The sequence below is a fragment of the Hordeum vulgare genome, chromosome 2H (genome assembly GCF_904849725.1).
Source record: "Hordeum vulgare subsp. vulgare chromosome 2H, MorexV3_pseudomolecules_assembly, whole genome shotgun sequence".
In the NCBI taxonomy this organism is placed as follows: Eukaryota; Viridiplantae; Streptophyta; class Magnoliopsida; order Poales; family Poaceae; genus Hordeum; species Hordeum vulgare.
In genome coordinates this window covers 630735978-630759969 of record NC_058519.1, presented here as the reverse complement: position 1 = coordinate 630759969, position 23992 = coordinate 630735978, and the positions used below count along the sequence as shown (strand labels likewise).

General features: G+C 42.9%; 1 protein-coding gene across 1 annotated transcript; it reads right to left on the bottom strand.

Moving 5' to 3' along the window:
• Positions 1–22445: 22445 nt before the first annotated feature.
• Positions 22446–23266, bottom strand: LOC123430997 (anaphase-promoting complex subunit 7-like). Its single transcript, XM_045114822.1, has 3 exons — positions 23091–23266; positions 22873–23018; positions 22446–22770 (listed from the first exon to the last, which is right to left on the bottom strand). Exons 1-3 carry the CDS (start codon positions 23194–23196, stop codon positions 22486–22488), a joined length of 537 nt encoding a protein of 178 aa, XP_044970757.1. The 5' UTR covers positions 23197–23266; the 3' UTR covers positions 22446–22485.
• Between the last annotated feature and the right edge of the window lie 726 nt (positions 23267–23992).

The following is a 23992-nucleotide window of genomic DNA, read 5'->3' as shown; positions in this document are numbered from 1 at the left end:
TGCTACTGTGTTCTTGTGCTACTGTTTTGAACTGTTGTGCAACTTTTTGTGCTAAATGAGCTAAGGGTATGCTAATATGTTCTCCTGCTAATATGGTTTTTTCATGGACGGACATGTGTTTAAAAACCTTGCTGAAAACTTTAAAGTTTTGACCAGTGAATTTGTTTTTAGCAGTATGCTCTGAAAACTTTAAAAAAACCTTGCTGCCAAACAGATTGGTTCAACGAGTATATTATGAGCCTAAATGTTAAAAAAAAATCTGCTGCCAAACATATTGGTTCAACAAGTATATTATGAGCCTAAATATTTAAAAATAACGCAGTACGCTCTGAAAACTTAAAAAAAAAGTTGCTGGCAAACGTAGGGTAAATGTTTTTTAGATAATATGAGCTAAATGCTAAATGTTAAAAAAAAATTCTGATGCCAAACATATAATACAATTTGTTTCTCATTTGATTGGCAAGTAACTGGATGTGTGAATGGAAAAACTGGAATCAGTTGTTCATGGGAAGCATATGTGCTACATGTAGGTTGAGTAGTTGACACAGATGCATTCTGTATTATTTTTAGTGCATACACTTCCGTCTTTTAGGCTTGTACCTAACTAACAAGAAAGATAAACATAGCCGTAGCAACGACTGGGTTGATCTTTGTCTTGGCCAGTTAACGGTGTAGTGGCAGCTAAATAATGGTGCCTACCTTTTTGAAAGAGTAGTGGGTTTACCTCTTTCTCTTCTTTTACAACATCTTTGAAATAAATGAAATGTTTAGTTTGCCTAGAATCTGTTTAATTTCTGCCGTGCAGGCTGATGTGTTACTTTCATGATATTTCCTGTCTTTTGATCATGAAAATTATGCAATAAATGAATCAAGGCAGAATGATTAGTTCGAGAAGCTAAACAAGAGCAAAATAGTTACTTATCACCAACATTTGTGAGATTAGCTGATGCTATGAATCTCACTGCTATTGTCGGGGTTCTAATATTTTTCTCTAATGATGTCCAGTCTTGCAAATATCAGATTAATGTTGAATTTGAAAATGTCAGATATTGTTAATCCAAGGAGTACTGGATATAGATTCGGGAACGTTATCCAATCATCTCATGTGCTTGCATTTATATTTTGCAAAGGTACTCCCTCCGTCCCAAAATACTGGAAGAGGCACACGACAGATTGAGTGTCGAGGTGCATATTAAGCGAGAAAGAGGAGAAAGAAACAACACATCACATGAAGACGGGGCACACAAAGTTAATATGTTGTGGTCTTAATAAGATGATGTATCTGTCATAATTATTGTCTTTTGCTATTTACTCGCTCATTATCTATATTTGGTTCATCGCATTTTCCTGCTGTGATGATCAAGCGATTGCGCTCGTTTTACTGTAACTGATTTCGGCTTCGATTTTGGGCCATCATATTTTCCTGTTATGATGATCAGGCTCCAATTTGGGTATGATGTATCTATCATAGTTACTGGCTTTTGCTATTTTCGTTTAGTGTATTGTTTCAGGACCTACTTGTGGTAGTACTACCATTAGTTGATGTTAAATACTCCAATCTTGTTATCTAGGTACATGCTGAAGATGTATTCGATACTATATATTATGATTCTCTTCTCAAATTTTTTACATGGCAACACTTACTTTGATGCTGCTGTAGCACCAATATTAGATACGATCAGCAACAATAATAATAAAACATAGCAACGAAACTCACCTTGATGGTTTCCGTTTTGCTCGAACAACCGAAATTACTTCCGTGAAAACTCATGTCCAATGTGCCAAGACAAAATGATACAACAATTATATTTCGGTACAGAAAAAGATATTTTTTTCTATATAAAAATGTATAACAATGAGCACATAAAAATTCCAAGAAACTATCCGATGAGCCGAAACAAATATTAGTATATTAAATGTATTACGAAAAAATTCCATCAATTCTATATGTGTGGGGTATAATAAAAAATAAAAAGGAAAAGCAAGGGGTATAAAAAAAGATAAAGGTCCACGATCCCAACAATTTCGGATCTCCTTCCCTAGAATCCCGCAGTCCACAATCTCCTTCCCACGACGCGGCAGTCCACGATCTTATTCCCTGATCCCCTCCTGGACCTTCCCTCTTTGCCCTCATCTCTCCTCCACCTCTCTTCCACTCTCCTGGTCCTTGCCCCCGTTGCCCGTGCTGTCTCGAGGAGACCTCGGCCCCTCCCGGCGAGCTGCCCTAAATCTGATGTCCACGCCGTCGTCGCATCGGTGGCGGCTTCACGGGGACACCTCGGCCCATCCCCGTGCGCTGCCCTAGCTCCAGTGTCCACACCGTCCTCGCCCTGGTGGCCGCACCGTCTCAAGTACACAGGTAAGGAAGAGTACATACTGCTCTTATTTGTACTGTATGGAGTATATTATAAAATTTAGTATGGAGTATATGTGTATTTCCTTTTGAAACTGGAGTATATAATTTTATTAGTTCCAAAAAATCATATAACCTTTTTTCTTTGGATCCAAGTGAGTAGTATATTCATCCAAAAAAGAGTATATTCAAACAGTGGCACATACTATATGAAAAAGAGACATAGTATGGCCATAAAACGGATGTGATGCCATTTTTTAGAGAGTACAGTGTATATATTTTCAAAAAAGTATGGAGTATTTCCCTTTCCAATTAGTATGGAGTGTACAGTATTAATCTTTTTTTAATATATTAGTAGACACTGCACATTAGGATTCTTACCAATGGCTTTATGCACTGCAAAATTGGTGCCAAATGACAGCATGTTTAATACAAATCCTTGTCTTTGAAAATACTGTATGATACCATTATAGAAGATCCATATATTTCAGATGGTACAGATGTTTCTATTATTTAAAATGTCGTGTTAGGTTAAAATCACAGAAAAAATAATTATAGAGGACGAGATAACAATGCCTATGCAGATAAAGAAACATATTAGACAACATAACAAGCCTAATAAGGCACAATACTATGTGGTTTATCCCCAAGGCACAAAACAAAACCTTCAATGTCCTATTGCTAAATTTTATTGTTTCTATTTTTATTAAATGTTATTATGGGCATTGTGACAGATTATTCCAGCACTGGCAATGGTTGGTCCGTGATAGAAAATATCAAAACCGAACCAAGCAAACAAAGACATTTAGTGAGCACGGACGATTCATTTCTAAACAAAGCATGGACGAGGAACTAATACTAATATATGCTTTGGTTTTCAGGAAAACATGGACGAGGAAGGCAAGGACAAGCATGCGGAAAATATGGTTATTGAAGGCATGATAGCGAAAGACGAGGATGTGAACCCCGAGTCGTCAAAGACAATAGAACAACAAGCCATCATGGATGATACAGAAAACATACATATTAATGAGGTCATTATTATATTTTCACATGTCATTATTATTGTTATTATGGCGGGACAAAACAATATGTAATTTGTGCTATGATATCAAATATAAAACTGTTTACTCACCTTCATAATATTCTCTCTTTTATATGGACTATTCATTTCTAAACAAAGCATGGACGAGGAACTAATACTAATATATGCTTTGGTTTTCAGGAAAACATGGACGAGGAAGGCAAGGACAAGCATGTGGAAAATATGGTTACTGAAGGCATGATAACAAAAGACGAGGATGTGAACCCCGAGCCATCAAAGACAATAGAACAACAAGCCATCGTGGATGATACAGAAAACATACATATTAATGAGGTCATTATTATATTTTCACATGTCATTATTATTGTTATTCTGGCGGGACAAAACAATATGTAATTTGTGCGATGATATCAAATATAAAACTGTTTACTCACCTTCATAATATTCTCTCTTTTATATGGACTACATACTGTATAATATTATATTATTGTGTCTTTCAGTTACTAATCAAGGAAGAATCAAGTGGAATAAATGACAACGATGAAGTAGAGAAAAAGTATAGCACGCAGGCCACTGATTGCGAAGTGACACATGCATGCTTTCTTTTCAAAGTATCGCAAATATTTATACTCTAATTAAATTATATTCTGCATAGGGATTACTCTTTGTAATGTTGCTCTCAGGAATTAACAAGGCAGGGAACAAGTGAACAAATGCAGCCTACTCAAGACATTGAATTAGCACAAATGTTCGACACCGAAGGGGGGGAAACTATAGGGGACAACTTGGCAGATTGAAATGTACAAGCCGACAAAGATGAAGAGGAGAAAAAGAAGAGCACACAGTCCACTCATTCCGAGGTGGCAAAGTCATCTTTTCTTTTTCAACTATGTCCTAAAAAAATAGTTCTAATGCGAAAGTCAACTTTTCTCAGGAAATAACATTCAAGGAAACAAGTGAACAAATGATCAAGTTCAGGACGAGGAATTACAACAGACATGGGGCACCGAAGGGGCAGAAACTATAGGGGATAATCTGGCAGATTCAAATGGAATAGCCGGCAAAGATGAATTGGAGGAAAATAAGAGCACGCAGTCCACTGATTCTGGACTCTCCGAAGTGACAGAGGTATCTTTTCAATTCCAACTATGTCCCAAATAGTTCTAATTCTAATTCTATTATATCTTGCATACAGATGATTCTTTAATATGTTGCTCTCAGGAATTAATAGACAACGAAACAAGTAAACAAATGGAGGCATGTGGGGACGAAGAATTAGAACAAACATCCGGCAGGGAAGGGGCAGAAATTATAGGGGACAAGCTGCCAATGCCCGCGCAAACATGGAAGCCTATCCAACTGCATAACTGTCACGCCCAAAATGCGACCCTATCCTCAATTTGGCACGAAGGCCTCGTCAGGGATAGAAGCGCATCTCGTCGTGTCGCAAGAATGGATATCGTTACAAGTACATGTAATGAAAAGAAGAGATATGTAAAGAGTTGGCTTACACTCGCCACAAGCTACATCAGAGTCACATTAGTACATCACATATTCATCAAGAGTAAGAGCAGGGTCCGACTACTGACGAAATAAACGACAAAAGAAGAACGACGTCCATCCTTGCTATCTCAGGCTGCCGGCCTGGAACCTATCCTAGATCGAAGAAGAAGAAGAAGAAGAAGCAACTCCAAATGAACAATCAACGCGCTCGCGTCGAGTAACCTTTACCTGTACCTGCAACTGGTGTTGTAGTAATCTGTGAGCCATAGGGGACTCAACAATCTCATTTCCAAAGGTATCAAGACTAGCAAAGCTTAATGGGTGAGGCATGGTTAAGTGGTGAGGTTGCAGCAGCGGCTAAGCATATATTTGGTGGCTAACTTACGAGTACCAGAAATAAGAGGGGGAAGATCTACGCAAAACGGATGTGAACTACTGATGATCAAATGAATGATCCTGAACACCTACCTACGTCAGACATAACCCCACCGTGTCCTCGATCGGAGAAGGAACTCACGAAAGAGACAGTCACGGTTACGCACACAGTTGGCATGTTTAATTAAATTAACTTCAAGTTATCTAGAACCAGTGTTAAACAAAGTATCCACGTTGCCACATAACCGTGGGCACGGCTTTCCGAAATATTTAACCCTGCAGGGTGCTCCAACTAGTCCATCACAAATTACCACAAGCCGCATAGAAATCCTCAATCACGAAGCTCGCGATCTCGTCGGATTCCCTAGTGGAAAACCTCAACTCTGAGATTACCCAAAGCATCACCGGAATCCCGATGCACAAGATATCTCGTCAAAGGTAAAACTAATCCAGCAAGGCCGCCCGATGTGTCGACGATCCCGATAGGAGTCGCGTACCTCGTTCTCAGGACCCGGCGGATGAGCTAGACGTCGGGATCGCTAAACCTCCGGGTGACCAGAGGGGCGCCGGACATCGCTCAGGTGGGACCAACACTCATGAGGAGCACTGGCCTGGGGGTTGATTATAATAGTCCGCGGGTGCCGGCGGGTCCCTATGCATTATTATTAGGTTATTAGGCAAATGTAGTACCAAAGTTGGGCCTTGCCAGACCAGCTTTAGTCTAAAACGAATTATCAAGGGGGTCCCCATAACAACCCCAATCGTGTTAGGAGCGCTCATTTATGGAACATAACACCGGTAGCCGGTAACTAAAGGGGGCAAAGGTGGAACAAAACACCAGGCTAGAAAAGGCCGAGCCTTCCAACTTTTACCAAGTATATAGGTACATTAAATTAAATAGCATTTAAATATGGTGATATATCAAGGAACCCATGCTTTCACATGGAAGCAATGCACCTGCAACTAGCAACGCTAACAACAGGGTTAAGCAAGCAGTAACATGGCCATTCAGTGGTTTGCTAGGTCGAACAGGTTGAAGGTTTCATGGCATTGTTGAGAGGCTGATATTTAACATGTGGTAGGCAACGAGACATAACGATAGCAACGGTAAAACTAGCATGGCAAAGATAGTAATGATATCTGGGGAAATGATCATCTTGCCTGAGATCCCGCTTGGAAGAAGAATGCCTCCGTGAAGCAGACGAACCGACGTAGTCGAACGGGTCCTCACAATCCGGCACGCTGCGGAACTCTATCGAGACGAAGCAAACCGGAAACACAAATCAACACACGGAATTCACCACAAGATGCACAACACATATGATGCATGAGCAGCTGAAAACATGCAAGTCACGGCTTGACAAATCACACAATCAAACACTACACATTAAGTGAAGTTCAACATGCACGAGTTGCATATTGGCGAAACTCCACGTTAATTATTTAGTTCTATCCCGGTTATTTACACGGCAATATTAATGTTGTCAAACATGCAAGAGGTGAAGCGGAGATTAAACTACCTATCTAGACATATTAAGTGAGGTCGGAAATGACATATAGCACCTCCAAAACGACCTCACATGTTAATTTACAATTCTGTCCAGATCTGAATAAACACATTTAATTAGTTGTTAAACAGCAAAACAAATAGGTTCACGTGATTCTACGCATCAAGGCAAGCAATCTACACATAAAGAACATCTCCAACGGAGCTACGGTTCAAAAGATACAAGCACCGCAAGATATGAGAGCATGAATGCAAATATGTGTGCAACGGTGGCTACGAGCACTTCAACACATATAAACAGCAAGAGAAAATGAAACTACACGAGATTCTAAGCAAGTTTCATGTAGGACATGATCTAATCGGAGCTACGGTTCAAAAACTACGAGCAAAACAAGAACTGACTACAATCTGCCAAAATCAGCCACATAGCATTTTCTACAACCCACAACTACGAGCTACACAACTCCGATAAACTCAAGCAAGGCATGGCATTAAAGAGGGCAAGACGCACTACTACAAACAACTAACAACAACTAGCATGGCAGCAAGGAGCACTAGGAAAAGAAGACACAAAATGGCATCTCACGCACTATTTCAGACTTAGTGAAAATTACACCTCGTGAAAGTGCAGTTTTTAGCCTGAAGGCATATTGACAGCAGCAAAATCCTAAGCTACGGGTCTCCAAATGGCATGAAAATTCACAGCATGCTAGAGAAACACAAGGGGTACAACTAACTTCATTGGACCAACCTCAAAAGAGCTACAGAACACAAGCTGCAAGCAAGAGAAGACAGCAACAAAATATAACAGATTCCAGACTTAGAAATATTTCAGCTCGTCTAAAACAACACTATTTCTAGCAACTTGAGAGCAAGCAAAACACATCAAAACATGCATTTCTATTGCAACTAAAAATACCAGGGGCTAAACAAAACATCCAAGATCAATTCTCTAGTTGACAACTAATTCAAACGAGGCACGGAAGAAATCCTACGAATTAATCAAAAGGGCAACATAGCAAAATATCTCGCGAACTAACTTACTCGAAAGCTAAAACTAATTGCACAGAAAAATCCATGGGATTTTCTATCCCGGAAACATATAAAATATTTGGGGTTTACAACACAAAATAATGCCACACATTAATGCGAGATATACCTCTAAACGCGGGGAAATAAATTACCGGCAAATCCTACACGCAAAAATACGCATGGCCACTCTAAAATACATGGCAAATAAGTCCCTAACACATGGGCATTTCACCTAAGGCTCTCGAGCAATCCGGACCGCAAGAAAAATAAATACGGGACGTTCCCCTATTGGGACATCACGCCAAACTAGGCATTTGGCTCGTTAAACTACATCAAATAAATATGCAAGTTGTGAAATCGTGTTCTACTCGCGAAGCTACCCCAAAACCATATAAAATACGCCTCGTTCCGACACACGGAATAAAAGATATGAACGTTTTAAATATCTCCCTATTTTCTGGAATTTTTTAAAAAATTCCGAAAATTCCTAATTCACTAACGGGCCTAACAGTGGCGCAAAACACGTAAAATGCGCCTAGGCGCCATATAGGACACGACAGGGGGTTGGATCTCACCGTGGGCCACTTGGGCTGGCTGGGGGCAACGCTGAGGTCGGCCGAGGCGCTGGAGGCAGGCAGCCGAGGCCTGGGCCGTGGGGCAACCTGGCACCGCCTGCTGCTGGGCCGGGGCGAAGGCCCACGGGGCTGGCGGCTGGCGAGCGAACCGCTCCTCCCGATCCAGATCGGGATCGAGGAGGGAGCTCGGCGTGAGCGGCGCCTGCGGCCGGTTCGAGGCGAGGCCGGCCTGAGCTAGTGGGTGCTCGGCCTCCGGTGAGGTCCGGTCGCCGGAGGGGCGAGGCCAGGGCGGCGGCGAGCTCGGAGGTGAAGCGCGACGCGCGAAGAGCAGGGAGGCGCGAGGACCTCGGGAGCAGCGCGGGGAGGCGAGGCCGGGAGTTGGCCGGCGTGCTGGGTGCTGGCGCAGGATGCGACGGCCGGCGGGACTGGAGGTGCTCCGCGGCGAGGTCTCCGGCCGAAGGGGCGAGGTCCCGGCGGCGGCGCGGTTCTAGGAGGCGGCGTGGGGCGCGGGTTGCACGGGAGGCGGCGGCTGGCGGCGGCGCGCCGGATGGGCCTGCCCGGGCCCGATCTGGGCTCGGCGGGCCCGCGGCGGCTGGTGGGTGGGAGGAGAGAGAGAGGGTGGAAGGCGGCTAGGGTTTCGAGCGCGGAAAACGAGGCAGGATTAGGGGGAGGCTGTCCGAAATTAGAAGGGGTCTATATATAGACAAACGGGGGGCTCGGTTAACCGGAATCGCGCTCCGGATCCAACCGCGGGGTCGGATTCGGACGATTCCGAACGCGGGTATGGGTACACGGCCGTGTAGGGTGGTTTACTGGAGACGAGAGGGAGAACGGGCGGCGCGACACGAATTTTAGAACACCGACAGACGTCCGACGGTAGCCCGAATACGGTGCCGCTACGGTCGACCGTTCGGGTACCAGACGGTCTCCGATCGCAACGAAATTTCGACAGGCGGCCTAGCTATATCTAATCGCGACCGCGTGCCTAGTTTCACATCGATCAGAGAAAGTTTTAAACGCACTTTAAAAACAGGGTTTCGACGGTGCCGCGGGCGCGTGCGTGTGCGGTCGGGCTCAGAACGGGCAACGACGAGAACCGGCAACTACTAACGGATGCAAGTTTTGAAAACGGGCGGCAATGGAGACGCCGATGCAATGCAGATGATGCGCATGATGCGATGATGATGTGACAAATAAAAATAGACACACGACGAAAACGGAAAGAGAGGGGAATCTTCTGGAACGTCGGCATCGGGCTGTCAGAACTCTCCTACACTACAAGAGGATCTCGCCCCGAGATCCAAGAATGAAAGGTGGAGAGGATGAGAAAGCAAGAGGTAAAAATTTAGTCGTTTCTTTGACAAACGAGTGAAACCAACAATCCTTGAAGGTTGCAAGGATTTGAGGAATGACAAGAGAAGAAGCAAGAATTCACGGAAAATTTCGGCAACACTTCGGTAGGAAAATGGGACAAAAAAATTTCGATAAGATGAAAGAAATAGACAATATACATAAAAAACAACTAAATAGAGCAAGGGAACACCATGATCTTGATAGAACAACAAGATTGACCCAAAAGAGCAACAACACAACGCCTCCGGGAAAAGAGAATATGAACTAGCTCATACGGAAGAAGAGAAAGAAGAAAAGAATGACAACTACTAACTCCAATGAACTTGACAAGTACCCTTGCGAGAAGAATTGAACGGAGTTGTTGGAAAAAAAACAACGAAAGGAACCAGATAGTAGTGGGCTTATGAAAATCATCTCAACTAATATGAGGTGACAACCAACCACTAAAAGAACCAATGATAGATTACGAGAAACAAGATATGAACAATTACTTACACCAAGAGGAAACATTGAGAGCTTGGATTAAGACAAGCACCATAATAGCAACAATCCATAGGAAAGGATTTAGGTGAAATCAAAATCAAGATAGCTCAATGAAGAACTCGTGGGTTGAAAATATCTCATGATCGTAGAATTGGTGGGTTTAATTATCTCATTCCTGAAAGGAAAACTCTTCGAGGATCCTACACTAACAAGAATGCTATAATACCACCTCAAAGGATAAAGGAAGAACAAATGCACTTGGGAATGCAAGAGAACAGATACTTGAGAAAAGAATTGATATCATGAGTCCTCCGGAAGAAGAATTCAGATTACTATGAACAAGAATAAGAATTATGTTATGCTCATCCTTCATCAAATTTAATTGATGACAAGCAACGGAGTAAACATACAACTTATTCCTCTTGAAAGAATCTTGAAGAGAGAGAGAGAGATAAGCACCACTTGAGGCATAATTGAAGGAAGCACCGGTAAAAATTCACAGTTGAATGGAAACCAAGAATCAATGGAGAAACATGAGAACGAAGAGATCATGAGTCACCTGAGAGAAAACTAGAACAAGGCACCGGATAACCGAGAGACGAACGAAGAGACAACAATTGAGAAGAATTGAGGATGAAAGCTGAAAGCTGAGAACGAAGAATCTTCTGAAATGATGGCTTTCGGAGGAACGAGAAAGGTAACAACTGAGAAATGCACCGAATAGCATGAAAGGGATTACTCAAGATTGACAACAAATGAGAGGATAATGCGAAGCCGAGATGACATTCTTCACAAGAATGGACAAAGATTTACGAGGAACGTTCCTTCGAATTGCAAGGTGAGAATGATGACGAGAAACAACACCAAGAATAGCTGAGACACTCCGGAATAATGAGGAATGAAAGGTTGAGCCAAATATGAGAATTAATTCGAACAGGCCTTTGAAAAGGGATATGACTGATGAAATTCATACTTACGTCATAGTTGAAAAGAATTAGAGATCTTCGGGAAAGATTAAAAGAGCCAGGAAAGATCCTGGGAAAGAACCTGTGGGTTATGGGCCCACTCAAAGAAACCACCGTTAAAAGATAGCTAGAAGGATTGATGTAGCACCGGTAAAAAGAAAAACTAGATGAGGTTGAGCACCTCGAAATAATTAAAGAATTGAGAACAAGAATTCTGAGATAACTTCAACGCTCCGGATAGAGTAGAGATAACTGAATAAACAAGATAGACTGATAAGAATTTCCAACATAGGAAAGAATTACAGGGATAAAAAGGATATGATGAACACGGATATCTGAACTAAATTCACCGGAAAAGAACAAAATGAAGAAATGATGAACTCGACTCCTGAGAATCTTCACAATGAATCACCGGTTACGAAAGGAAGAAAAGATAGCGGAAGCATCACTGAAGTGAAATGCAGTTGGATGAAATCCAATCGCTGAAGAAAAAGGGCGGGAGGGCGGGGAAAAACAAAGACAACTTGGGCTAGATGAGATGAACTCCGGAATAAAATGAGAGACTGATCTTGCAACATTGGAAAGGATTGAATCCACCAAAGAGAAGCACACCGGTTGAAAAGACTTGACATAACAACTCCGGTTGACAAAATTGATGAGACAATTGAACGACCAAAAGAATTTGCATTCTCACATAACAATATGAGAACACCTCTTAGGAAAGATCTGAAATCACCACTTGACATCGAAGCAACACAAATTACCATATTCAACAAAACAAAGGGTGAGGCTTATGAAACAAGCCAGAACAAACTCATGAGAAAGATTTCCTTTCGATATTTTCGTGGACAGGATCACACAGGCACGATTTACAGAAGCCATCAAGTGCAAGGTAGTGCACCCGACATATGAAGCGTCCCCGAGTCATAGCAAGCTACAAGGACTCTTTAAGACACAACGTGTACCGCTGTAAGTCGACCGTGAACAAACGAATCCACTAGATGTCGAACCCCAACCTAACATCATGCATTTGTTGGAAGATTGTCCTATAAGCAACTACTTGAATTCCCACCTATGAATTCCCGAAATACCTGGTCATGCAATCTGGTACACGGATACAAGGAGTAATAATCACACAACTCCTATACTAACCCGTCACTTGTATCACATCCGTCAACACACGACCAGAATCTCGGACCTTCATCTACAACAGACCCTCGTGATCACAACGATACAAAGTATGGCAGTACCCCCGAACAATCTGCACCAGTACTGGGGACATCGGGGTTATCTCGCCACTACTAGTATTGAAGAAATTACAAACATCCTTCGTTCTGAGATATTAAGACATCTGAATGATAACGATGTGCTCAAGAACCCCCTGGAGCTCAACTCCCCGGAAGAAAATCAAGTCAGACAGGAGGCACCAAGACAGAACTCCGTCACATCAGCATCATATAGATCCCAAGAATATCCGCGTGATCCTAAAAAAATTTTGAGTGAGAAGAGGAGTAGAATAAATTATTACGTCAAGATTCTTCACCAGAGCATAGAAGAGGAGAAAAAAGAATCCCACTCTCCGATATATAACTAGACTCAAAGTATTTTTTCACTAGACTCGACTCGGCCAAGTTCGATCAATCAAGGGGGCTCCTAGGTTGGTACTTGCTCAGATACCAACTTGTCACGCCCAAGATGCGACCCTATCCTCAATTTGGCACGAAGGCCTCGTCAGGGATAGAAGCGCATCGCGTCGTGTCGCAAGAATGGATATCGTTACAAGTACATGTACTAAAAAGAAGAGATATGTAAAGAGTTGGCTTACACTCGCCACAAGCTACATCAGAGTCACATCAGTACATCACATATTCATCAAGAGTAAGAGCAGGGTCCGACTACGGACGAAATAAACGACAAAAGAAGAACGACGTCCATCCTTGCTATCCCAGGCTGCCGGCCTGGAACCCATCCTAGATCGAAGAAGAAGAAGAAGCAACTCCAAATGAACAATCAACGCGCTCGCGTCGAGTAACCTTTACATGTACCTGCAACTGGTGTTGTAGTAATCTGTGAACCACAGGGGACTCATCAATCTCATTTCCAAAGGTATCAAGACTAGCAAAGCTTAATGGGTGAGGCATGTTTAAGTGGTGAGGTTGCAGCAGCGGCTAAGCATATATTTGGTGGCTAACTTACGAGTACCAGAAATAAGAGGGGGAAGATCTAGGCAAAACGGACGTGAACTACAGATGATCAAATGAATGATCCTGAACACCTACCTACGTCAGACATAACCCCACCGTGTCCTCGATCTGAGAAGGAACTCACGAAAGAGACAGTCACGGTTACGCACACAGTTGGCATGTTTAATTAAATTAACTTCAAGTTATCTAGTACCAGTGTTAAACAAAGTATCCACGTTGCCACATAACCGCGGGCACGGCTTTCCGAAAGATTTAACCCTGCAGGGGTGCTCCAACTAGTCCATCACAAATTACCACAAGCCGCATAGAAATCCTCAATCACGAAGCTCGCGATCTCGTCGGATTCCCTAGTGGAAAACCTCAACTCTGAGATTACCCAAAGCATCACCGGAATCCCGATGCACAAGATATCTCGTCAAAGGTAAAACTAATCCAGCAAGGCCGCCCGACGTGTCGACGATCCCGATAGGAGTCGCGTACCTCGTTCTCAGGACACGGCGGATGAGCTAGACGTCGGGATCGCTAAACCTCCGGGTGACCAGAGGGGCGCCGGACATCGCTCAGGTGGGACCAACACTCATGAGGAGCACTGGCCCGGGGGTTGATTATAATAGTCCGCGGGTGCCGGCGGGTCCCTATGCATTATTATTAGGTTATTAGGCAAATGTAGTACCAAAGTTGGGCCTTGCCAGACCAGCTTTAATCTAAAACGAATTATCAAGGGGGTCCCCATAACAACCCCGATTGTGTTAGGAGCGCGCATTTATGGAACATAACACCGGTAGCTGGTAACTAAAGGGGGCAAAGGTGGAACAAAACACCAGGCTAGAAAAGGCCGAGCCTTCCACCTTTTACCAAGTATATAGGTGCATTAAATTAAATAGCATTTAAATATGCTGATATATCAAGGAACCCATGCTTTCACATGGAAGCAATGCACCTGCAACTAGCAACGCTAACAACAGGGTTAAGCAAGCAGTAACATGGCCATTCAGTGGTTTGCTAGGTCGAACAGGTTGAAGGTTTCATGGCATTGTTGAGAGGCTGATATTTAACATGTGGTAGGCAACGAGACATAACGATAGCAATGGTAAAACTAGCATGGCAAAGATAGTAATGGTATCTGGGGAAATGATCATCTTGCCTGAGATCCCGCTTGGAAGAAGAGTGCCTCCGTGAAGCAGACGAACCGACGTAGTCGAACGGGTCCTCAAAATCCGGCACGCTGCGGAACTCTATCGAGACGAAGCAAACCGGAAACACAAATCAACACATGGAATTCACCACAAGATGCACAACACATATGATGAATGAGCAGCTGAAAACATGCAAGTCACGGCTTGACAAATCACACAATCAAACACTACACATTAAGTGAAGTTCAACATGCACGAGTTGCATATTGGCGAAACTCCACGTTAATTATTTAGTTCTATCCCGGTTATTTACACGGCAATATTAATGTTGTCAAACATGCAAGAGGTGAAGCGGAGATTAAACTACCTATCTAGACATATTAAGTGAGGTCGGAAATGACATATAGCACCTCCAAAACGACCTCACATGTTAATTTACAATTCTGTCCAGATCTGAATTAACACCTTTAATTAGTTGTTAAACAACAAAACAAATAGGTTCACGTGATTCTACGCGTCAAGGCAAGCAATCTACACATAAAGAACATCTCCAACGGAGCTACGGTTCAAAAGATACAAGCACCGCAAGATATGAGAGCATGAATGCAAATATGTGTGCAACGGTGGCTACGAGCACTTCAACACATATAAACAGCAAGAGAAAATGAAACTACACGAGATTCTAAGCAAGTTTCATGTAGGACACGATCTAATCGGAGCTACGGTTCAAAAACTACGAGCAAAACAAGAACTGACTACAATCTGCCAAAATCAGCCACATAGCATTTTCTACAACCCACAACTACGAGCTACACAACTCCAATAAACTCAAGCAAGGCATGGCATGAAAGAGGGCAAGACGCACTACTACAACCAACTAACAACAACTAGCATGGCAGCAAGGAGCACTAGGAAAAGAAGACACAAAATGGCATCTCACGCACTATTTCAGACTTGGTGAAAATTACACCTCGTGAAAGTGCAGTTTTTAGCCTGAAGGCATATTGACAGCAGCAAAATCCTAAGATACGGGTCTCCAAATGGCATGAAAATTCACAGCATGCTAGAGAAACACAGGGGGTACAACTAATTTCATTGGACCAACCTCAAAAGAGTTACAGAACACAAGCTGCAAGCAAGACAAGACAGCAACAAAATATAACAGATTCCAGACTTAGAAATATTTTAGCTCGTCTAAAACATCACTATTTCTAACAACTTGAGAGCAAGCAAAACACATCTAAACATGCATTTCTATTGCAACTAAAAATACCAGGGGCTAAACAAAACATCCAAGATCAACTCTCTAGTTGACAACTAATTCAAACGAGGCACGGAAGAAATCCTACGAATTAATCAAAAGGACAACATAGCAAAATATCTCGCGAACTAACTTACTCGAAAGCTAAAACTATTTGCACAGAAAAATCCATGGGATTTTTCTAACCCGGAAACAAATAAAATATGTGGGGTTTGCAACACAAAATAATGCCACACATTAATGCGAGATATAACTCTAAACGCGGGGAAATAAATTACCGGCAAATCCTACACGCAAAAATACGCGTGGCCACTCTAAAATACTTGGAAAATAAGTCCCTAACACATGGGCATTTCACCTAAGGCACTCGAGCAATCCGGACCGCAAGAAAAATAAATACGGGACGTTCCCCTATTGGGACAGCACGCCAAACTAGGCGTTTGGCTCGTTAAACTACGTTAAATAAATATGCAAGTTGTGAAATCGTGTTCTACTCGCGAAGCTACCCCAAAACCATATAAAATATGCATCGTTCCGACACACGGAATAAAAGATACGAACGTTTTAAATATCTCCCTATTTTCTGGAATTTTCAAAAAAATTCCGAAAATTCCTAATTCACTAACGGGCCTAACAGTGGCGCAAAACACGTAAAATGCGCCTAGGCGCCATATAGGACACGGCAGGGGGTTGGATCTCACCGTGGGCCACTTGGGCCGGCTGGGGGCAACGCTGAGGTCGGCCGGGGCGCTGGAGGCAGGCAGCCGAGGCCTGGGCCGTGGGGCAACCTGGCACCGCCTGCTGCTAGGCCGGGGCGAAGGCCCACGGGGCTGGCGGCTGGCGAGCGAACCGCTCCTCCCGATCCAGATCGGGATCGAGGAGGGAGCTCGGCGTGAGCGGCGCCTGCGGCCGGCTCGAGGCGAGGCCGGCCTGAGCTAGTGGGTGCTCGGCCTCCGGTGAGGTCCGGTCGCCGGAGGGGCGAGGCCAGGGTGGCGGCGAGCTCGGAGGTGAAGCGCGACGCGCGAAGAGCAGGGAGGCGCGAGGACCTCGGGAGTAGCGCGGGGAGGCGAGGCCGGGAGTTGGCCGGCGTGCTGGGTGCTGGCGCAAGATGCGGCGGCCGGCGGGACTGGAGGTGCTCCGCGGCGAGGTCTCCGGCCGAAGGGGCGAGGTCCCGGTGGCGGCGCGGTTCTAGGAGGCGGCGTGGGGCGCGGGAGGCGCGCGCGGGTTGCACGGGAGGCGGCGGCTGGCGGCGGCGCGCCGGATGGGCCTGCCCGGGCCCGATCTGGGCTCGGCGGCCCCGCGGCGGCTGGTGGGTGGGAGGAGAGAGAGAGGGTGGAAGGCGGCTAGGGTTTCGGGCGCGGAAAACGAGGCAGGATAAGGGGAGGCTGTCCGAAATTAGAAGGGGTCTATATATAGACAAACGGGGGGCTCGGTTAACCGGAATCGCGCTCCGGATCCAACCGCGGGGTCGGATTCGGACGATTCCGAACGCGGGTATGGGTACACGGCCGTGTAGGGTGGTTTACTGGAGACGAGAGGGAGAACGGGCGGCGCGGCACGAATTTTAAAACACCGACAGACGTCCGACGGTAGCCCGAATACGGTGCCGCTACGGTCGACCGTTCGGGTACCAGACGGTCTCCGATCGCGACAAAATTTCGACAGGCGGCCTAGCTATATCTAATCGCGACCGCGTGCCTAGTTTCACCTCGATTAGAGAAAGTTTTAAACGCACTTTAAAAACAGGGTTTCGACGGTGCCGCGGACGCGTGCGTGTGCGGAAGGGCTCAGAACGGGCAACGACGAGAATCGGCAACTACTAACGGATGCAAGTTTTGAAAACGGGCGGCAACGGAGACGCCGACGCAATGCAGATGATGCGCATGATGCGATGATGATGTGACAAATAAAAATAGACACACGACGAAAACGGAAAGAGAGGGGAATCTTCTGGAACGTCGACATCGGGCTGTCACAATAACAAACCTAAGAAGGCACAAGACTACGTGGTGGTTCGAGAAGGCACGGGCAAATCTTTCTATGCCCTGGTTTTGCTACATTTTTTTTCCTCGTTATTAACAAATGTTATTACTTCCATCATGATAGATTACGCCTGCACCGGCGATGATTGGTCCGTGATTGAAAATATCATGTCTGAACCAAATGATAAAGAACTTTAGTGAGCATTGATGACTCAAATCTCCAAAGAAGACAGTTGGAACGTCTTTTATTACCCGGAGAATTTCTTGGCGGCAAAGTAAGTATATGTAGCTTTATGACGATACGATGCTATTTGAACATGAGTTACTATTTTGTCCTATAACCAAGGTGTGCACTTCGTATTACAGATCATAGACGCATACATACATTGCATAAGTGCTAAAGAGCATCTAAAGATGAGGACAGGTGGAAGTGTGTTCTTAGAGAATGCATGCATCTCTAAGCTGATAAAGGAATTTAAGTTTATACGGGCTGACACACTAAGATGTGCGTTAGACAGAGCTGCAACTTATTTGGAACATGATATGGTGAGTCTCAGTTCTTTACATATTACTATGAATTCAATCATGGATGAATGTTTCTACAGATGGGACCTAAACTAACAAAAACTCTATTTACAGATATATGTTCCAGTAAACATTAAAGACTTTCATTGGTACCTAGCAGTTATAAATAGCAGGGTGCGACGTATCCAGGTGCTCGACTCGCTAGGCCCAGGAATGAACCGCAAAGACCTCACTGCTATGGTTAGTTATTAGTCTCAGTGCCCAATCTTTTGATAAGACGATTTCTGTTATTCTTCAGTTGTGATGCTAATACGTTGTCATTTATTCATGCAACACCTTGAAGGACTGGAAAATGTATTCCAATATGCATCACTTCAAATTGAACTAAAATTTGATAAGTGGAAAGACGTAAACATTACAGCATGGCCAAGGGAAGAATGTATTAAGAGCAGTCTGCAGACAGATGGGTATACCTCTTTCGAATCAAACTTGTTGCTCCCATCCCCTTTCGGCACCTCCTTCTCCTTCATGATATCTGAACCATTAATATTAAGACATATGTTGTAAGAATGTCATCCTTTGTCGTCTCAGGTTCTAGAATAACTACAATTAGTAGAAGTGAGAATTCTATGTTTACATATATGCGGAATATCTTAAACTCTATTTCTAAATACAGCATATAAAAAGACAGTTTTGGAGAATATCTTAAACTCTATTTCTATAAATTCATTTGTATATAAAACACTTGTAAAATTGATAAAACAATAATGGATATATTTAATTTCTATAATCATATATAGGTCATCTTGTGGTCTGTGGATGATAAATTTTATGGAGTACTTCACTGGAAATGATTTGTCTGACACTCCTACGCAGGTAAATTTTATCCTAATACTTATTCTATGTTGTATCATTACTTAACTCTTATTTCTATTTTAATAGGATCATATGACAAATTTTAGAACAAAACTAGCTGTCATTTTAGTGGATCGGAATTGAATGATGATAATATAAGAAATCGAGACATGGAAGATGACGAAAACAATATAGATCCCACGGATTGTATGATTCTGGATGGACCCCCTCAAAATCTCAAAACATCGAATACATCATCAGATGTTGAGCTCATCTCATAGCCATATATCCTTTCACCGTCTGTCAACCCAACAAACGATGACTTAATAGACGAACTGTGCTTGTTCATCAGTATGGTTGATGATGATGCTTTACTAGAGTAAGCCATGTTCTTTTAGTTCATTTTGTATTCTAATAAATTACTCTGATGTCATTATAATTGACAAAATTTTGATTTTACAGGAGCGAATGGGTGAAAAGCTCTGATCCTTACCCCATCAGCTTAAAGTTGAGACAAATAAAAAACATACTAAACAATGATGAATATATGGATATTGATTGCTTTAACATGGCTGTGCGGATACTAGCGCGCCACGAAGTCCAACTTCTTAGAGACATTCCATCTCACTACATGGATCTAAACTTTTGTGTAAGTTACTATAATTGCGTTTTACATTTTTTTTCCTCATAGAACTATTGTTTTCTTATTTTTATTTTAGTCCATGTTCCACTATGCACGAGACCCAAGTCATCATGAAAATATGGACAGTGCTACGTTTAAACGATTGTTTCATAGCTGGCCTGACAGCAATGAGTATCATATCTCACAGTGTGATATGGTAAGATTTTAATTTTTCATTTATAACAGTGGTTTATTTGGTTTAAATTAATATTTAATGTATTTATAAATGTATGCATCATTGCAGATTTTATTGCCTTGGGATATTTTTGGGTTGTTTCTATTGTTTGTCTTGGATCAAGATAAAAAAGTTATCTCAATTTTTGATCCGATACCAATACCTACTTTGGGAAAGAATATACTTAAAACCGTGGTCAGTAACCTAAACCCCGCACTCCAAGTTGCAAACCCTGCATTCAAGGACGATATCTCTAAATGGGAATGTATAGTTCCGGTTGTTCCAACAAACTCACACTGGTATGAATCTTTTTAATGCATTATAATATTAAATAATTCATTCATTCAACTCACATTATGTGTTTATTTCATACATGCAATGCCTTGACGGGGTATTTGGTTTTTCACTACATGCACTCATTGTGCGATGGAAAACTATATTTTCCTGTACCCCAGGTGAGTATTTACACCATGCTTATTTGTATACACATTGAACATACAAACTTGTTATAACAATGTTGTCTACTGCATATGTAGGACTGTTTTGAACTGAGGAAGCGATTTTTGGTGCATATTTTAAAGTATGAAGAAAATGAATCTCAAAACAATATCCCATACATTGAAGGAAGCATCATACATCGCATCTATAGATGGACTTTCATTGCTTCAAAAGATGGACCATCAGGACATGCTTAGTCCTGGTTTTTAAAACATATTTCTGTAACAATTATTGTGTGGTCGTTAATTTTGTGCGGAGACATGTTTCTGGATCGTATGTTACGCACGTTCTCATATTGTCTTAAATAAAAGTCATATTGTTTTATATAAGACACCGATAAATTCCTCGATAAAAAAACTTAAATATGTTTTACTATAGATTATGATAGGTGTGTTGGATCACAAATATGTCACAATTTTGAAAATACAATTTGAGTGACATAATAACATTTTGTACCCGTATGAAAAAAATATGAAATTATTTTAGGGATCATCTTCTATAAATCAACAGTAATTAGTACTAAGTTAATGAAGGATTTATTAATTTGATTTGGGTCAATCAACAGTAATTGGTACTAAGATGTAAGCAGGTAAACTTACCTAGCGTTGGCAGCAGGACCGTGAGAGCGGCAACGCCGACGATCTTGATGGGCATGCCGGTGACCACCATGTCCTTTATGGTGATGTAGCCGGTGCTGAACCACACCACAACCTTGGCGGAGAGAGAGAATTAGATCCAGCTTTGAAATAAACAGTGCATACAGTCTATAGGTCATTTTAATTAAAAAAAACGATGTTTCTTTTGCAAAACTGGAATTCTTTGAACTTACATCTTCATCATCAAGAACACCCCAATGGGCATCAAGTACTTGGTTCATGGACAAGCTCTGATAAGGTTCCACAGGATAAACATCACCCTGCATACACAGTTCAAAGTCAAAACAACCACATGTTATAAGAATCAGTAGCAATAGACATACATATTGTAATAATGTATCTAATATGTTTAGTGGAAATTTGGAAATGTTTTTCTCAGTTATGTTGCTTCGGTTGCACATTTAAAAGTCTTGTGGTGATTTGTAAGTGTGGTCTTCAGTTTTATATGAATGGAGGTCTCCCCAGTTTCGCAGTATGAACTCTATTTTTCTTTCTATTTTTTGATTTCCTATAACCTGGTATACAAATTAATTTTCCTCTAAAAAGAACCACTTATGGAGCGATGACTACACTGGGATTTCTACAATGGCAAGAAGTTTAGTTTCATTTCTTTCCATTAAATAACTATTAAAGATACACCAGTTCACAAGTTCTTTCTTTTCTTTCACCTCAAAATCTTTGTTGCATTATCCACACAAGGGGCATCTCTCAAGCATAGCTTACGAAGTACATTTAATTTGCATACAGCAGTGTCCTAAAAGGTACTCCTAAAGCTACACACCACCTTTTAAAACGGATATAATAGGAAAGAAGAACAAGAGGAAATGGGAAACAAACATGGAGTTAGTCTTATAAACACAGAAACATACCCCAGCACTGGTTGGTTGATCAAAACTGCCATTAACCGTCTTATTCACAGAGGTAAGAGGATTTTTGCGCGATGCTTCTACAAGGTCTGGGTAAGAAGCAGCAGAAAATCCCCAGAAACGAGCAGTTGCTCCGATCTTTTCACGCCTCAAAGCAATCTAAGAACGTTGGGAGATAAGAATTAGCTAATGAAGAAAATATGCATGTGGATGTAGGCAACAAATGATTCAGAAAATATGCCCATGCATGTAAGCAACAAATGATTCAGAAAATACTTTTCCTGTCCGACAAATTTCTTTGATCCCAAATTTGCTTAAGTTCCTTTGTACTTGTTCAAGGTAGCAATTGACCCATTGGTGAGGGGGAAAGGCAATAAGCAAAGATAAATGCACAGGACGGTAAATGGATAGGATTGAGAGGGTGGGGAAATACATGATCCAGCATGAAGCCTTCCTACAACTTAGGGTTGCTATTTCGTAGTTTCAACTCCAAGAGAAAGTGTACGGACCTTAGTACAGATTGATAGTGGGAGAGTGCATCAGAAAGCAGACTTGTTGCTGCAAATACTTGGGCCAACTTGACATGTAGAGAATCATCGGCCCATTGTCTTAGATATCTTTCAAGCAACAAAAAAGCCTCCTTATTCCGTCCTTCAGCAACATGCAAATCAGCCAATGCCAATGCTGCTCCGAGAAATCCAGGTTCGAGACGAATAGCAGATTCGTAGAACTTTATTGCCTCGGAAATAATTGAACAACATTAAGTCACTTGTCAAAGGGCGCAGTCACAAGAAAAGAAAAGAAAACGAAATCATAAGAAAATAAAAAAAGGTGGCTCTACCTTCTCTCTCCCAGTGGAACTGATGGCATGCACATCACCAACTAGCTTCAGAGTTTTTGCAGACTGATGCATAACCTTCATTGCTTCACGTGCAGTGAACAGTGCATCTTTGCATTTGGAAAGTGCTAGATAAGCACGCACCAAACCTGAGAATAATATCTATATTAGGCTGCATGTAGGCTTTAAATAAGCAACCAGAAGTATCTATGTGCAACAACCTTGATAAGAGCGAAGATCAGCCCTTAGTTCTTGAGCTCCCCTGAAATCTGTTACTGCCAGATCTAATCGATTCAATGAAAGATGGAGATTCCCCTTAAAGAACATAAGCAAACAGTAAGCCTACTGCCTGGATAACAAAGAATGAAAAATAGAATCCAACCAAATACGAATTTTGAAGTAACTAAGCCAACAACCGCAACATGCTTGTTGTAAACCCACCAACCATGCTTGTATACTTCATTGCAATACATTTCCACAATATGACAATGCAAGTAGACACTGGTACAAAAAACAATTATGTTGTATGGCCAATAACATTTTGTGGTATTACCTTCATAATATAGCCGGTTATATGCCTATCGTCAACTCGGAGGCTCTGCAAAATGTAAAGCAATGCAAGGAACATTACATGGATGATCCGCTTCCAAAAAGCATATTTATAAAAGGTACAAATTTCTTTGATCCCAAATTTGCTTCAGTATAAGGGGACCTAGAGGGAGTTGACGGCGCCGAGGTGCGGGGTGGCGATCTCCTTGCGATTGGAGAGCGCGAGCGAGGTGGCGCGAGCGGGCGAGGGTCTGGAAGCGCCGCACGGGCAGCTCCCCGCGTTCCCTTCTCCTCACCTCCTCCCACCACATCTACTCGGGGCGCACCGCGGTGTATGCACTCTGCCGCCTCTCCCTCCGCGGCTGCGGCGCTGGTGCTCAGGGCCCTCGGGGCTGTGGGCGGTGCGAGCCCCAGGGGCCGCCAGAGAAGCGCGCCCGCGGCCCTCTATGCCATGAGCTTCGATGTCCGGGGTGGCCTCGAGAGAGGAGCGCGGACGGTAGGGGAGTGGCGGCGGCGAACAGGAAGGAGCTGCCGGGCCGAGAGGTCAACCACCACGAGCTCGCGGCGGCCATTG

What these genes read in the sequence shown, in the direction of transcription:
- LOC123430997 (XM_045114822.1), bottom strand. Translation starts at nt 23,196, where the DNA reads ATGTTCTTTAAGGGGAATCTCCATCTTTCATTGAATCGATTAGATCTG. An exon ending in TGATCTTCGCTCTTATCAAG is followed by an intron (nt 23,019 to 23,090) that starts GTTGTTGCACAT and finishes TATTATTCTCAG; the next exon opens with GTTTGGTGCGTGCTTATCTA. An exon ending in GTTCCACTGGGAGAGAGAAG is followed by an intron (nt 22,771 to 22,872) that starts GTAGAGCCACCT and finishes ATTATTTCCGAG; the next exon opens with GCAATAAAGTTCTACGAATC.